The following is a 15,500-nucleotide window of genomic DNA, read 5'->3' as shown; positions in this document are numbered from 1 at the left end:
AGTAGAAACGGGGTTTCACCGTGTTAGCCAGGAAGGTCTCGATCTCCTGACCTCGTGATTCACCCGCCTCGGCCTCCCAAAATGCTGGGATTACAGGCTTGAGCCGCCGCGCTCAGTCGTGATAGGTTTTTAAGTACTACTTTAAAGTGGATTTTAAGATAAATTCATGAAAATTTCTGTTCTAATAATTTTGAAGTAATTATTGGCAGATAAAACTTACAGAAAAGATTTTGGGGTTCCTACTAATTTTTAGAAGTGTAAAGCTGTCCTGAGAAAAACTGTTCTAGATATTTAATCATTTGCAAGAGAATCAGATCAGTTGAAAACACTTAGGCCCCTTTTCAGTGGTTAAGCCTTTTGAAAAGTCCAATGCCCAGTATTCATCAAGACTTTGAAATCATACCGCTGATAGAAAGCTTTTTTGTCACCTTCTTGACCCTCATAGGAATGACAGTAGCATTTCATCCTCAAACATGGTGTTGGGCTTTTGTTTGAGGTCAGTAGCATCTTTTCTTTTCTAGGCATTTTAGGTAAAGTAAGATATACCAAATATTCACACATGCCATTTTAGCAACCTTTGAGATTTACATTTTAAAAAATATTTCTTGGTTTATTCATATAAATCATGTTTATAGATTTTCTAATATTAAATCATACTAGCTTTCTGGGAAAGAAATTCCTTCCTGTGGGTGGCTTCCCTGGATATTAATTAGGTTCCTTCCTATGCCTTGTCACGGTGAAATTCTTGACTGTGCACGGTCACCAAGTGGTTAAGCTCGGGTTTCTCATGACTTTCATACCCTTGGCCACTTGTTTCCTTCAAAAGTCCCCAAGGCACCACTGTGTCCTGGGGGACTTCAGGTTCCCAGAAGCAGCCTGGATGCAAGGCTCAGATGGGCTCCCTCTGCAGCAAGAACCTGGGCTGTGGTGTGGGACAAAACAGGGGCTAGGGAATTGCGCTGGACCCCTCAAAGAGCCGTTCCTCGACCTGTTTTTGTCTGAGTCTCCAGCTCTCCACACCGCTCACATTTCAGGCACAGTTGTGCTGAGAGAGCAGGCTGTACTCAACCCTGCCCACCCTCAACTATGGCAAGCTATGCATTCCAGGCATTCTTCCACCCCTGGAAGATACAACCACATATTTGGCCCGCTAACTTTTCTAAGGTTTTAGATTCTCAGCTATCTACACACAATGGCCAAAAAGCCTCACGTGCTCCCGTGGCAGATGGAAGACAGGAAATCAAAAGATATCCAGGGATGGGAAAAGGGTCAATAAGAAATTGGTACTCACCAAAAGTCACACAAACATTAAACCATGAAGAGATGGTTTCCTGATCAGGAATGCAACCCATGATGTAGAGGTGAAAGCTCAGAATTTGAACTCAAAGGCCGCAAGGTGAAGTGGCCTTTGTTTTTATTCTCACAGGGGCAGTTTGAGCAGACACAGGAGGTTATCTTTGTTTTGTTCAGATGCTTTGCTCTTCAGTTTTGTCAAGCCAAGTTTTAAGGCTAGCTGTCACACCATTATGTGTCTTTTTATACATTTAACCTTTCTATCAATCTGTTAGAATAAGAAATCTCTAAAATACTTTTAATAAAATTGAGGAGGTTAATTTAAGGGATCGATCTTTTGGCCATTGGCAATTATAATTTTTAATAGTGTACTGAATTTCAATAGTGACTGGATGCAATAGGCTGTTCAGAGAAGAAGTAATCCCAAAGATTCCCCCTGTTCCCAGACATAGGCTAAGACAACAAATGACTCCTGGGATTGCTGTTTACCAGCATTCACTAGCTAGACCAGCGGTCCCCAACCTTTCTGGCAGTGTCTTGGAAGACAATTTTTCCACGGACCGGCATTGGGAGGACGGTATTGGGATGATTCAAGGGCATTACATTAATTGCGCACTTTATTTCTATTATTATTACATTGTAATATATATTGAAATAATTATACAACTAACCATAATGTGGAATCAGTGGGAGCCCTGAGCTTGTTTTCCTGCAACTAGACGGTCTCATCTCAGAGTGATGGGAGAGGGTGACATATCATCAGGCATTAGATTCCCAAAAGGAGTGTGCAACTGAAGATCCCTCGCACGTGCAGTTCACCATAGGGTTCTCGCTCCTATGAGACTCTAATGCTGCTGACTTGAGAGGAGGCGGGGCTAAGGCGGTAATGCCAGTAGTGGGAAGTGCATGTAAATATAGATGAAGCTTCTGCTGCTCGCTAATGCTCACCTCCTGCTGAAATGGCCCAGTTCCTAACAGGCCACAGACCTGTACCGATACCTGGATTATGGGTTGGTGATCCTTGCTTGAGGCAATAAAGTTTGAGATCACAAAAGCCCCTTATGGACGGGACTTCTTACGACAAATCCTGCCGAGAGTTTGGCACATTTGGAACAAAATAAAATCTCTCCACTTCCCAGCGAAGAGACTTGTTAGACCAGACGCCTGCTGTGACCCAAAAATCACTTCCCCTGGATGGTGGCAAGCAAGAGAGAGTGCTTCCTCTTGCTCACAAATCAAGCTCTCAAGAACACAGATCAAGACGAGAGGGAACTTTATCCTGTAACCCACTCTATGAACAACACAGAAAGACAAAGTCAAAGGAATACACTGTTTCTGGCATGAAAGGGATAAAAAATATGAATATTCATACCACAAAGTAGTGTAAGGTGTACCAGATTCGCTACAGCTAGACTAGTCACACAAAAATCTTTTTCTCCTAGGCATGAAACCTTGTAGAGGAGACAAACAGAGAGATTTGTTTTGTACCATCTGTCCAACTGGGTTGTACACAGAAAGAACCTGGGGGCCTGACTGGTAAGAAATTCTTGCCCTTTTGCCAGCTTGTCAAATGACTGCATTCCCTTAATTGCAGGTTCCAGAAGAGTGGAGTGGCTTTGGTGACCCTTCTTGCTATACCAAATTGTGTGAAGGTTTGCTAAGAAATCAACTCACGAAAGGCAGATTAACAAGAGAAAAAGCATACAAGGCCGGGCGCGGTGGCTCACGCCTGTAATCCCAGCACTTTGAGAGGCCGAGGCGGGCGGATCACGAGGTCAGGAGATCAAGACCATCCTGGCTAACATGGTGAAACCCCGTCTCCACTAAAAATACAAAAAATTAGCTAGGCATGGTGGCGGGCACCTGTCGTCCCAGCTACTTGGGAGACTGAGGCAGGAAAATGGTGTGAACCCAGGAGGCGGAGGTTGCAGTGAGCTGACATCGTGCCACTGCACTCCAGCCTGGGTGACAGAGTGAGACTCTGTCTAAAAAACAAAACAAAACAAAACAAAACCGTATGAATTTATTTAACATATATACACTGCAGCCTTTGGAACAAAGGCAGAAAGGTACAGGGTAAATTGTCTATTTATATGTTCAGGTTCAGCAAAGTATGGGCAGCCCTGTAGAAATATGATGGTACAAAAAGGCTATGACCTAATGCTAATCCGGCAGGGCTTGTTTGTCTAGACTGTGCTTGGCTTTGGTGAACACACATTTCTTCCTCCTGGGTATAAGGCAGGACCCTCTCTGTAATGGGGTCTTGTGACCTGCAGTCAGACAAGGTAGGTCAGATCATTTCTTCATGGCCAGTTTTACCCAAAAAAGGTGGAGGAAAGTATTTTTAGGCTTTGTTACTATCTTTAGAAAAAAAGGCTTCTGGTTTCTAGGACCCACCTTGGGGAGGAGGGATTCTGGTCTGTTACAGTTGGCTCTCCGGGAAGAATGGGGCTGAGAGACAGGGGGACCTAGGACCTCAGGAACATCTTTTACATCTGAGACTACTTCTGGGGCCTTTATTTTGGGGTATTGTGGTCTAAGCCCCAACAATAGAAATCAGCTGCATGTGAAAGTTCATCACTTACAATTTTTACTTTCCTCAAAAACGCTAAGAAAACAATAAAGACCAATCCTTTGCCACTATAAAACTAGGATTGCTTTTCCTCAAGCTTCCAGTAACATCTTCCTAGTTTCCATCTGATAACTCACCACAAGCACCTTTAACACTCATAGTTCTAGCAACATATCGGTGATCATGATATATGTATTCTCTAAGTCAGAGATCCTTTCTCTGCAGCGAAGAATTCTTCTCTTAACCCTCACTTGAATTGCATTTGGTGTCCATATTTCCCCCAGCTGTCTCCTAAAGGCCCTCTAGGCTTCTTCTGCCATGTATGTCAAAATGCTTCCAGTCTGTATCCATTATCTAGTTCCAAAGCTGCTTCCACTCTTTCAGGTGTTAGCTATCAGATCTGCTTGGCAACAGAATCCCTATTAAGTTTGCTCTGTTAGCCTGACAATGTACCACAGACCTGGGTGGCTTAAACAGTAGACATTAATTGTTCACAGTTCTGGAGGCTAGAAGTCCAGATCAGAGCATCAGCCGGATTGTTTCCTTCTGAGTAGTAAGAGGGAAGGATCTCTTCCAGGGATTTTTCCTCAGCTTGTAGACGGCCCACTTCTCTGTATGCTACTTCACATTTTCTTCCCTGTATGCATGTTTCTTTGTCTGAATTTCCCCTTTTGATAGGCACAATGCATGCTAGCCGTTTCGGGTTAGAGCCCACCCTAATGAATGTAATTTAACTTGAGTACCCCAGTAAAGAAAGCATCTTTAAGTGGAATAGAGATGAGAGGTTAGGAGTCCATTTCATGTATTTGGTGGGGCAGGGGCAGGGGCATCGGGACACACAACTGAACCCATAGGACATAGAAATCCTGAGTTGTAGGTGGGAATATCTCCTGCCTCTTCCATTATGTTAAGAAAACATTGGTGACTGATGAAGGGAAATAAGGTAACTCCTACCCATCTTTTTTCAAGACTACTTGAATGTTGAGTAATTTTATACACACACATACGCGTGCACACACACACACATACACACACACACATATATATAAATATATATAAAAAATCTGGTTTATTCCATTAAATTATCTCGGTATAATGAGAGTGAAAAAGCTAATGGACATTGTTAGAGATAGAATGTTGATCTGACTAATCCTTATAAAGGGAAACCTAGGAATATAAGAGACAGAAATGACCATGTAGTAAAGGGATTAAATGGAAAATTATTAAATGAAAATCATTGCTGTCCTTGAAGCAAGTTGAGCTATAAATATATTAGAGTTGACAATGTTTAGTTCTCGGAAAAAGGAAGCATGAAAAATCGTCAGGACGCCACGGGCCACCTGCCCCTCCCCTTTATTACCTCCCCCCGCACGAGGTAATAAGAACCCATTAATCTCATGACCTCAGGTCTCAATCACACCCCTTTGTCAAAGTTTACCCCCGTTATTTCTCTGATTCTTACATGAACTCGGAAACTAGCGTTCGCCTTTATTTTACTTGCAGCCTCTCAACAGGTGCCTGCCGTGAGAAAATTAGCCTCTGGGGTAGAGTCGACTTTTGTCCACTGGGGGTCGCAGATCCCAATCCTCAGGGCCTCAAGACTGTGACGCGAAGGAAGGAAAGGAAGGATTGGAAGCAGCCTCCTCTGAAAATCCGATACCTCCCCTCCACCGCCTCCACTGTCGCCAGGCGGAAAATTCCCTCTCCCATCTTCTGACCGCAAGCCATAGTGCCTCCTGCACCCCCCTTAACCCCCTTACATTTCCTCTGGGAGACCCTCGCCCTACCATCTCTGCAATCCGCCGCACAGAACTCAAGTTCGGATTTGGCTTTGATGACCTGCCAGGGAGAAAGGGACTAGAAGTTGGATAACCCCCCACCCCCATATTTCTTCCCAGGAAGAGATAAGGAGATGCAAAAGGGGTTCAAGACAGCTTGCGATCGTCTCCTCCCGCCCCTTGCCACCTCCCCGAACACCTGCCCTCCCGCCCAACAACACTCCCGCCCACTTCAGTCCAGGCAAATCCTAAATCCTACCCAGTGGGTAACATCCAGATGAACCACAACTCCTTCCTCAGCGCAACCAGGCCGTGGGAGTGCTCCATCCCCTACCTCGCAGTTACTGATTCTCCAAGCCCGGCGCCGCCCAGTCCTGGAGTGGCTTCCCCCACGCCTATCCGCGCCGGGCAATCGCACGCTCTTTCTTTACCTGCGCTCCATTGTTGGGCAGCTTATGCTCCCGCGTGGACAGCTCTGTTTCGCCTTCCGGTCCCCGTAGCTCTGCTGGGGAACAGGATCGCTGGGGCCTCCTGGGCCGATAAACGACCCGGGGCTGCCCGGCCCAGCGAATGTTTCGCACGACCGCCCAGTGACAGGTAGCCGAGTCGAGGCAGCGCGGTTCCCAAGGCAGCCACGGCTGCGCCCACCCTCCAGTTCGGAACTCGGGGCAGTCGCGGTTGCTTTCAGTCTCTGCCAGTTGAGACAAAAGAGCGTGACAAGACGCGCGACGCGGCCAATCACCGGGGCGAGGGGGCTGCCTCCCCGCGCAGCCTCTGGCCCCGAAGCTACTGCTAGCAAGACTCGAGAGCTGGCGGGCGGGGGCTGAAGCCGACAGGCGCGGAAGCCGGCGCGGCGTCAAGTGGAGCTGGGACGCACGGACCAGGCCCATTTCCCTTTCATCTGTGAGTTTGCTGCTACCCCATCGCTTCCCTTCTCCCCATCCCCTTCCGCCTCGGCTCTGCTCCGGGCTTTGAGACCGGATACCTTAAACACGAGGTGGGACAGAAACCAAGTGAACAATGAGAGTTCCTCACCTTTGTATAGGGAGAAGGGGGAAACAGCATTTACTGAGTGCTTTCTGTGTGCGGATGCGCCTGCACGGACGTCTCCTTTCTTATCAGCAGCGGTGTGAAGGAGGTAGCAGCGTACCCATTTAACAGGAAAGGACTGAAGCACCCAGGCAGTACAGTTAGGAAGTGCAGAGCTAAGAGCTCACACCCAAGTCGACATATCTGGCTTCAAAGGCTGCCCCTTGCCAACACTCGTCTATTCTGTTAGATTAAGGGATAGTGGAGAAAAACCAAAGCCAGGATGGGAGGACCAACTGGGGACTGCATACAATTAGTGAGCAAGAACCGTTATCTCCATTTCACAGATGAAGAAACTGAGCCAAAGACAGAGAGGTTAAGCGTCTTGCACTGTATCCTGCAGCAAAGAAGTTACAGCATCCAACTTAGCACCTGTATGTTGATCTCTAGATACTAATTCTTTGCCCTGCAGGGTTGTCTGAAGAGCATTTTTGCACAGGTAGTCTCAAACCATCTCAACAGCAGTCTCGATGTGATGATAGTGCTGAGGGAGGGGGTGAGGAGGTAGTGGGGACAGGGCTGAGGGAAGATGAAGGCAACCTTTATGGTGCCCATTGCACAGAAGAGGAAACTCTTCTTGGCACTCTTCTTTCCTTAGTTTTTTTTTTTTTTTAATACTTTTTTTATACTACAAAAGCTGCCTGTTTTATAAAAGCAACATAATTTCGACAGCTCTTTGTGACCCCAAGGGAGGCAAGGCTCAGAGAGGTAAAATGATTTGTCTGAAATTATAAGGTGAAGTAAAAATTTGGACCGAATCTCTGAATCCAGAACTCATACTATTAACTAAAGTATGAGTACAAGGTGGGCTGCCTCAGAATCATTTTGGAGAGCTTGTTATAAATGTAGATTATTGGGCCTTACCCCTGGGGGATTTTGATGTACTAGGACTAGGCATGAAGAGTGTGATTGTAGTTTTAACCAGCCCTGTAGTTGATTCTAAGGTGTAGAGAGATTCGTGAACCACTGTTCTAAACACCACTACGTGATGCTGAAGGTTATAAGTAAATGGGCCTGTCATCAGTGTATCTGTCCATGGCATATCTGTCATGAAATGTAACTCCAGAGCAGATTCCTACCCGCGGTCCTTCCTGGAATTGTATGCAAAGAATCTGGACTCCGTACATTCTTCCGAGTCCACAGCTTTGCAGATTTTCAAATGGGTCTGTCATAACATCTTCCTTCTTCAAGCCATGCTTGACGAAGAAGTGTGAGAAATAAAACCCCATTTAACCTAACCCCCAAACCACAGCTCTCTGTTGCTGATATAGCTCTTTCATTTCCTGGCTCAAGGACAGGTTGCTAGGTTGCCCTTCTGTGAGCTCTTCAGGGGACTTCTCCTTTGCTGGATTTGGCATCACTGTCCCCAGAGAAGGAGCAACTCCATGGAAACGGCATGCAGGGTTGTCCAAAGTGAATGGCCGTGAAGGCAGTGGCTGGAAAACCTGCTCCATTTTTCCCTGACTTAGAGAGCAGGTATTACTTCCTTTATGTATAGTGTGGCTAGGAGGCTCCTGTGGGGCCTGTTCTTGATTCCTGATGCTTGGAAGCAAGTGAACAGTTTGATACCCTTCCGCTGCCATTGGCTTCATCTTCAGCCTGCCAAGGCACTTCACTCACTCATTTCCACCCTCTTATTTACAACTCCAAGATCTAGAGTTCCTTGGAGTAAACAATGCAAATTTGGAGATGAAGCACCTTCCATCTCAGGATTGTGGTCTGTGGATGGAACAGTGGGATAGTGGTGGTGGAAGGTGGAAAGTGTGGATGTATGGATAAGGCAGGTTGCTCACCTCGCACACTCAAGGGTGATGCTGGCAGTAGCGCTTAGGTTTCCTTCAGACTTTTGCTTCTGCTCCCCTGTCCCATGACATCTGACTCTTGCCTCCCAGAAGACTCTTGTTCAGTGTTTAAATTGGCTTCATCATCAAATTAGGTATTTGCAGCTGGACTTGGTAGGAGTGGAATCACATAAGACCAAGAATAAGTGGACAAAAATAGTGACAGGAAATGGACTGTGTAAAGGTGCCAGGGTTGGGCTACTGGAACAAAGCGAGGGACTCTTCGTGCAGGGATCAGGGGCATATTTGCAACCTGGCTCCAATTGAATACAGGACATCCTATCTCTGGCCTCATGTGTATGAGTGTGTTCCAACTGATGGCTCCAATGAGACCACATTTTGTAATTTTAACACATAAACCTTAAAAGCTTGAAGGTTTGGAGATAAAGCTTTCAGCTGAAACAATAATAGCTGCCTTTGGCTGCCTGCCTCCTTTGTGCCAGGAACTTTCTATCTGTTATCTCATTTAAGCTTCCCAGCAACACTGTTAAGACAGTCATTGTATCCTATTTTGCAGAGAGGGAAACTGAATTTCAGGGACGTTAAGTAACTTGTGTTAGGCTTAAACTTTTAAGTGGAGGCACTGGGACTGCAGGCCAGGGATGTCAAACTCCAAAGCCCATGAAAACTCTTCTTTCTTGCCTTCCAAAAAAGTCTAAAATGCATTCTGCAGATGACCTAGTTCATTAGACCAATTGCAGCCTTTAGAATAATTTAGTTGTTATCTTGCCTTTATTCCCATTATCTCTTTATTTATTTTATTTTTTTTTAAGACAGAGTCTTGCACTGTCACCCAGGCTGGAGTGCAGTGGTGCGATCTCGGCTCACTGCAAGCTCTGCCCTATTATCTCATTATTTATTTATTTATTTATTATTAGTGTTATACTTTAAGTTCTAGGGTACGTGTGCACAACATGCAGGTTTGTTACTTATGTATACATGTACCATGTTGGTGTGTTGCACCCATTAACTTGTCATTTACATTAGGCATATCTCCTAATGCTATCCCTTCTCCCTCCCCCCACCCCACAACAGGCCCCAGTGTGTGATGTTCTCCATCCTGTGTCCAAGTGTTCTCATTGTTCAATTCCCACCTATGAGTGAGAACATGTGGTGTTTGGTTTTCTGTCCTTGCCATAGTTTGCTGAGAATGATGGTTTCCAGCTTCATCCATGTCCCTACAAAGGACATGAACTCATCCTTTTTTATGGCTGCATAGTATTCCATGGTGTATATGTGCCACATTTTCTTAATCCAGTCTATCATTGATGGACATTTGGGTTGGTTCCAAGTCTTTGCTATTGTGAATAGTGCCACAATAAACATACGTGTGCATGTGTCTTTATAGCAGCATGATTTATAATCCTTTGGGTATATACCCAGTAATGGCATGGCTGAGTCAAATGGTATTTCTAGTTCTAGATCCTTGAGGAATCGCCACACTGTCTTCCACAATGGTTGAACTGGTTTACAGTCCCACCAACAGTGTAAAAGTGTTCCTATTTCTCCACATCCTTTCCAGGACCTGTTGTTTCCGGATTTTTTAATGATTGCCATTCTAACTGGTGTGAGATGGTGTCTCATTGTGGTTTTGATTTGCATTTCTCTGATGGCGAGTGATGATGAGCATTTTTTCATGTGTCTGTTGGCTGCATAAATGTCTTCTTTTGAAAAGTGTCTGTTCATATCCTTTGCCCACTTTTTGATGGGGTTGTTTGATTTTTTCTTGTAAATTTGTTTAAGTTCTTTGTAGATTCTGGATATTAGCCCTTTGTCAGATGGGTAGGGTGCAAAAGTTTTCTCCCATTATGTAGGTTGCTGTTCACTCTGATGGTAGTTGCTTTTACTGTGCAGAAGCTCTTTAATTTAATTAGATCCCATTTCTCAATTTTGGCTTTTGTTGCCATTGCCTTTGGTGTTTTAGACATGAAGTCCTTGCCCATGCCTATGTCCTGAATGGTATTGCCTAGATTTTCTTCTAGGGATTTTATGTTTTTAGGTCTGACATTTAAGTCTTTAATCCATCTTGAATTCATTTTTGTGTAAGGTGTAAGGACGGGATCCAGTTTCAGCTTTCTACATATGACTAGCCAGTTTTCCCAGCACCATTTATTAAATAGGGAATCTTTTCCCCATTTCTAGTTTTCGTCAGATTTGTCAAAGATCAGATGGTTGTAGATGTGTGGTATTATTTCCAAGGGCTCTGTTCTGTTCCATTGGTCTATATCTCTGTTTTGGTACCAGTACCATGCTGTTTTGGTCACTGTAGCCTTGTAGTATAGTTTGAAGTCAGGTAGCATGATGCCTCCACCTTTGTTCTTTTGGCTTAGGATTGTCTTGGCTATGCGAGCTCTTTTTTGGTTCCATATGAACTTTAAAGTCATTTTTTCCAATTCTGTGAAGGAAGTCATTGGTAGCTTGTTGGGGATGGCATTGAATCTATAAATTACCTTGGGCATTATGGCCATTTTCACAATTTTGATTATTTCTATCCATGAGCATGGAATGTTCTTCCATTTGTTTGTGTCCTCTTTTATTTCATTGAGCAGTGGTTTGTAATTCTCCTTGAAGAGGGCCTTCACATCCCTTGTAAGTTGGATTCCTAGTATTATCTCATTTTTAAAAATGAAATTACTAATATAACTTACGGAGCAACTTACATACCAGGTGCTGTGCTAAGCACTTTCCATACTTTGTCTCATGCATCCTTCATGACAATGATTTTACATATAAAGATACTGAGCATCAGAGAGGTGAAGAAACTTGGCCAAGGTTATAAAGCTAGGAAGTGACAGAGTGAAATTCAAACCCAGGGCTGGCTGAATTCACAGCCCATGTCTGTGCCCTAGGACACAATGCAGTGGGGAAGACAAATGTGGTCCTCATTCTAAATAGGCTCCTCTCTGTCAACCACTGCTCTATTTCCTTCTCACCACATGGGGTAGGCCATCCCCATGCACAACTCACACTTTTAAGCCTATGTGCCTTAGGTCACTTTCTCAGCCTAGAATGCTTGCTCTCACTCCTCTACCTAACAAGACTCTATGCTACTCTACTCAGTTAAGGACTGTGTCATATGCCCCTTCTCAGAGAAGTTTCTTGAGTGCTCCTCGTCCCAGGAGGAATAAATTGCTCTTGTCTTTTTGCTTCCACCTTCATTAGTGTACCCTTTATTTTGTCTTTCTGTAGAGTTTAGCTCATTGTTTACCTGTCTCCCCTACTAGATTCCCAGGCACTTGAGAGTAGGCACCAAATTCTATTCACTCTAGCTCCATGGTGGTTTACCCACAATGATTTAGTGGATGATCAGTACATGTCTGTGAGCTGACCAAAGGACTGGCTGAGAGATGCCCCGAATGAACAGACAAACGCATTCATTTGTGGCTGGATCCTGGGGCAATCACACAGGCTACCCATGTGGACTAGACTGGCTGGGAGAATCTGGAATCCCCTGGGCTCATTTTACTAGTCTGTAAACATAGGAGGCAGGTCAGGGTACAGGTGATATCTGCTCAAGGCCAACTGTAGGTCCATTCTGTGGTCTGTACTTTGAATTCAGGTCAAGGGGCCAGGCTCTCCTAGATTATTTATGTTGTGCCTTCCCATTTGTGGAAGAAAGGGCTTCTCTGCCTCCCTTAGGAACACAAGTTGTGTTCCTCCATGCCTCTTTATCTGCTTCTGGCTGTCCTGAGAGTGTCTGGAAAGAGAATGCGCTCTGTGGAGACAGATAGTGAGGTACAGAAGCATCTTTTTGGTTTTTTTTTTTTTTGATATCTTTTATCGAGGCCACCGTGTTATGGATTTTCAACCACTTTATCTCATTTTATGTTGTTAATCTCTGCCACAATGTTTTGAGGTGGGTCTTAATGTCCCTGTTTTGTAGCTGAAGAACCTGAGACTGAATGAAATGTCTTGCCCGAGGTCACACAGTTAAGTAAGTGGCAGAGGCAGAATTCAGTCTTGGGTCTGTCTGCCCTTTCCGAAGCCTGGCATCTTAACAGAAAATACATTGGAGAAACATGATCTTCAGTCCCATAAAATGGAAAGGATTGGATTTATACAATGGATTACATATTTAAGGTGAGATGTTTCTCAATTATTGATCACTTTTAGTCCCCCGCAATGATTTACAAAAATGGCAGAAGGAGTCGGAGATTAAAAAGTACAATTCCTCTATCAAGTACTGGACTACTGGCCTGAATGCCCCCATATCAACCCCCTCTGACAGATATGGTATGGAGATGACTCCAAATTATTTTGCCCTTTCTGCTCCTTTTACAGCTCAGGTGGGTAAGGCTCCAAAATGTTACTGAATTTCTAAAGGTCACACATCAAGTTAATAACAAAACTCGCTTAGAATGCTAGTATCTTATACTACCCCACCTGCTTCCTGGCCTTTCTGGGGTAGGTGCAATAGTTAGGAGTCCTTGCACTGCCAAATCCTAACCCAGTTTTCTTTCTGCTAAATCGCCCTACCTTATGGTGTCAGTGAACACATGTTTATAAATGGTAGGGAGGAAGTGGAACATTATTGCACTCTGAGGTAGAAGAAAAGACAAATATTTGCCTCACCACCTGTCCTTATTTAGGTGAAGGTAAGACTTTGCAAAGAAGATCTTTGGTAGGAGAGCTGAGGACTGTTGGGGGCTCCTGTGGATTTAGCGGCCTGGGTATCTGGGAGGAGTCCCCTTTGGCTCTGGAGAAATGGAAGTGGGGCTGCCAGGGGCCAGAGGTGCCCCAGAGGGATGCAAATAGTGGGCCTCTTGAACTTTTACTCCTGCTCATTTCTCAGCTAAAGAGTAAGAGGCAGAGGGGCCCTCCCAGTTTACTGGCCATGAGCATTAAGGAGGCTGAGGCTTAAGGCCATCATGGAATACGGAGGACGGGGAGGTGGTGATGGGCCAAGTGCAGGAGGCTGAGCCTCCATATCTCTCCACCAAGAGGTGAGTGTGGCTGGGAGTGGTGGTAAAGTGAGATTGTGTGAAAATGGATGGAGCAGGGGGGTATGAATGAGATTGTGGGGATATGGATGGAGCGGGGGGGATTGAATGAGATTGAGGGGATATGGATGGAGCGGGGGGTATGAATGAGACTGTGGGGATATGGATGGGGCGGGGGGATAGGAATGGGATTGTGGGGAGATGGATGTAGCAGGGAGAAGGGGCTAGGGAAGAGCAGAGCTGATGGGAGTGATTCTGGAAGGAATAGTACGCCAAGGTGGATTCTTGGCCTGGCAGCCCTGGGAAGGCTGCACTGGGCTTCTTGCAGTGTGTGGCTTCTACTCCTCCCTGGGGACCTCATCCTGGACTCTGTGGACCCCCATCGGTCTGCTAGCTTAATTAGAGTCCCAACCTTCACACCCTCCACCACATAGCCCAGGGTTCTGAGGGAAACCTGTGGGTCTGCTGTTCCTGCCAGGTTTCCTGTCCCTGTCACTGTAGATGGAAGCCCTCCAGACTGGCCATCATGCCCCTCCCCCTCTCCCTTGTCCTCCTGCCCCACACCCACACAGCTCTGTGCTCTTTCCCTGAGGTGCCAGCTCTGGCTGCTGCACACCCTGTCTCGTCAGCCCAGGGACCCCCTCTTTCCTTCCCGGCAAACTTCCTCAGATCTGCTCTGAGCATTCATTTTTTTCCGATCCCAAAGTTCCTTGATATGTCCTGGCTTCCAAGTTGCTTCTCATACTAGCCATCTGCTTCCCGGCCTTTCTGGGGTAAGGAGCAATAGTTTGGAGTCCTTGCACTGCCTATTCTATATAGTATAGTGGTTCTGAGCCGGGAACAGTTTTGCCTCCCAGGGGACATTTGGCAAGGTCTCAAGATATTTTTGGTCATCACACTGGGTATGTCACCACTGGTGCTACTGGCACACACTGAGTCAAAGCCAGGGAGCCTCTGAATATCTTCCAATGCACAGGACAGGGACCAAGAATAAAAAATTATCCTGCCCAAAATGTCAATAGCACGGAGTTTAAGAAACCCTGCTCTGTTATATAACTACAAGTCTAAAAGGTTAGGTTTGGAAATTGCCAGGTGTTGATCCTTTAGGCACTGAACTTCCAGGAGTAGCTGCTCTTTCCCTTCCCCACTTGCCGGAGAGGGGCTGGGCATTGCCATGAAACATCTACAACTTGGGCAGAAATCTATGGAGAGAAAGGTGAGGGGAGATTCCCCCTCTCCAAATTTAATATCAACTTCTAGAGAAAGCATTGCACTTCAACTGTTAAATGCCTTTCTTCTTCTGCAAGACAGTGCCAGTTTTTTTTTTTGAAACAGAATAGCAACTTATTATTCTAGTAGTTTATAAAATGGACAGTTTTATGTCATGAAAGTTGATGCATTAGGTTTTGGAGTCTTCCCCTCCTCTATTTCATGTTCTTCAGTTGTAATCCTTCTTTGAATATTGGAATATTTGCTGTGTCAGCAAAATACTGTAGTGGTGGCTCTGTTCAGAAAAACTGATTGCCTTTCTTTTAATTTAAGGTTAATGAATTCTTAATTTCTTAAGGGTGTGCTTATATATCAGAAACTGGCTCAAAGAGTTGCTTGTTTCTGTCGAGCTGAGTTTCTTAGGGTTCATTTCCAATTAAGCAATGAAAATGCTTGCCAACAGAATTAATTGGTCGGTCTAATCTCTTTTTTTACCACCCTTGCCTGTTTCTTCCATCTGCACACAGTTTTCTTCAGCATGGGGGAGCAGAACCACTCTCCCAGGAAGGAGCTTCAGCACAGGACACGTGCAGAGGCTCCAGGAAAGAAAAGCTGACATCCCAGGCCTATGCCCTTGGGGCCGTTTCCAACTCTATGTCTACTTTTCTGACCTTTCCTATCTATAAGTTTGTGTTCCGGCAACAGATCCATGCCATGGCAGTGTCAGAGGCTGTGAGACAGCTTTGGCACGAAGGTCCTCAATACTTCTACCGGGGAA

The 15,500-nt window shown here is 45.3% G+C and overlaps 1 protein-coding gene across 1 annotated transcript in view; it reads left to right on the top strand.

Annotated features, from left to right (window-relative positions):
- The first annotated feature begins 13,578 nt into the window (after positions 1–13,578).
- The window catches only part of LOC105530279 (solute carrier family 25 member 53-like), a 5,687-nt gene continuing 3,765 nt past the window's right edge, over positions 13,579–15,500 (top strand). The window contains exons 1-2 of the mRNA XM_011967759.1: positions 13,579–13,653; positions 15,260–15,476. Coding sequence (XP_011823149.1) covers positions 13,579–13,653; positions 15,260–15,476 — 292 coding nt within the window. The remainder of the gene's footprint in view (positions 13,654–15,259; positions 15,477–15,500) is intronic.

The sequence above is a fragment of the Mandrillus leucophaeus genome, unplaced genomic scaffold, assembly GCF_000951045.1.
Source record: "Mandrillus leucophaeus isolate KB7577 unplaced genomic scaffold, Mleu.le_1.0 Scaffold809, whole genome shotgun sequence".
In the NCBI taxonomy this organism is placed as follows: domain Eukaryota; kingdom Metazoa; phylum Chordata; class Mammalia; order Primates; family Cercopithecidae; genus Mandrillus; species Mandrillus leucophaeus.
The sequence above is the reverse complement of the archived record's forward strand: the minus strand, read 5'-3'. Positions and strand labels throughout refer to the sequence as shown.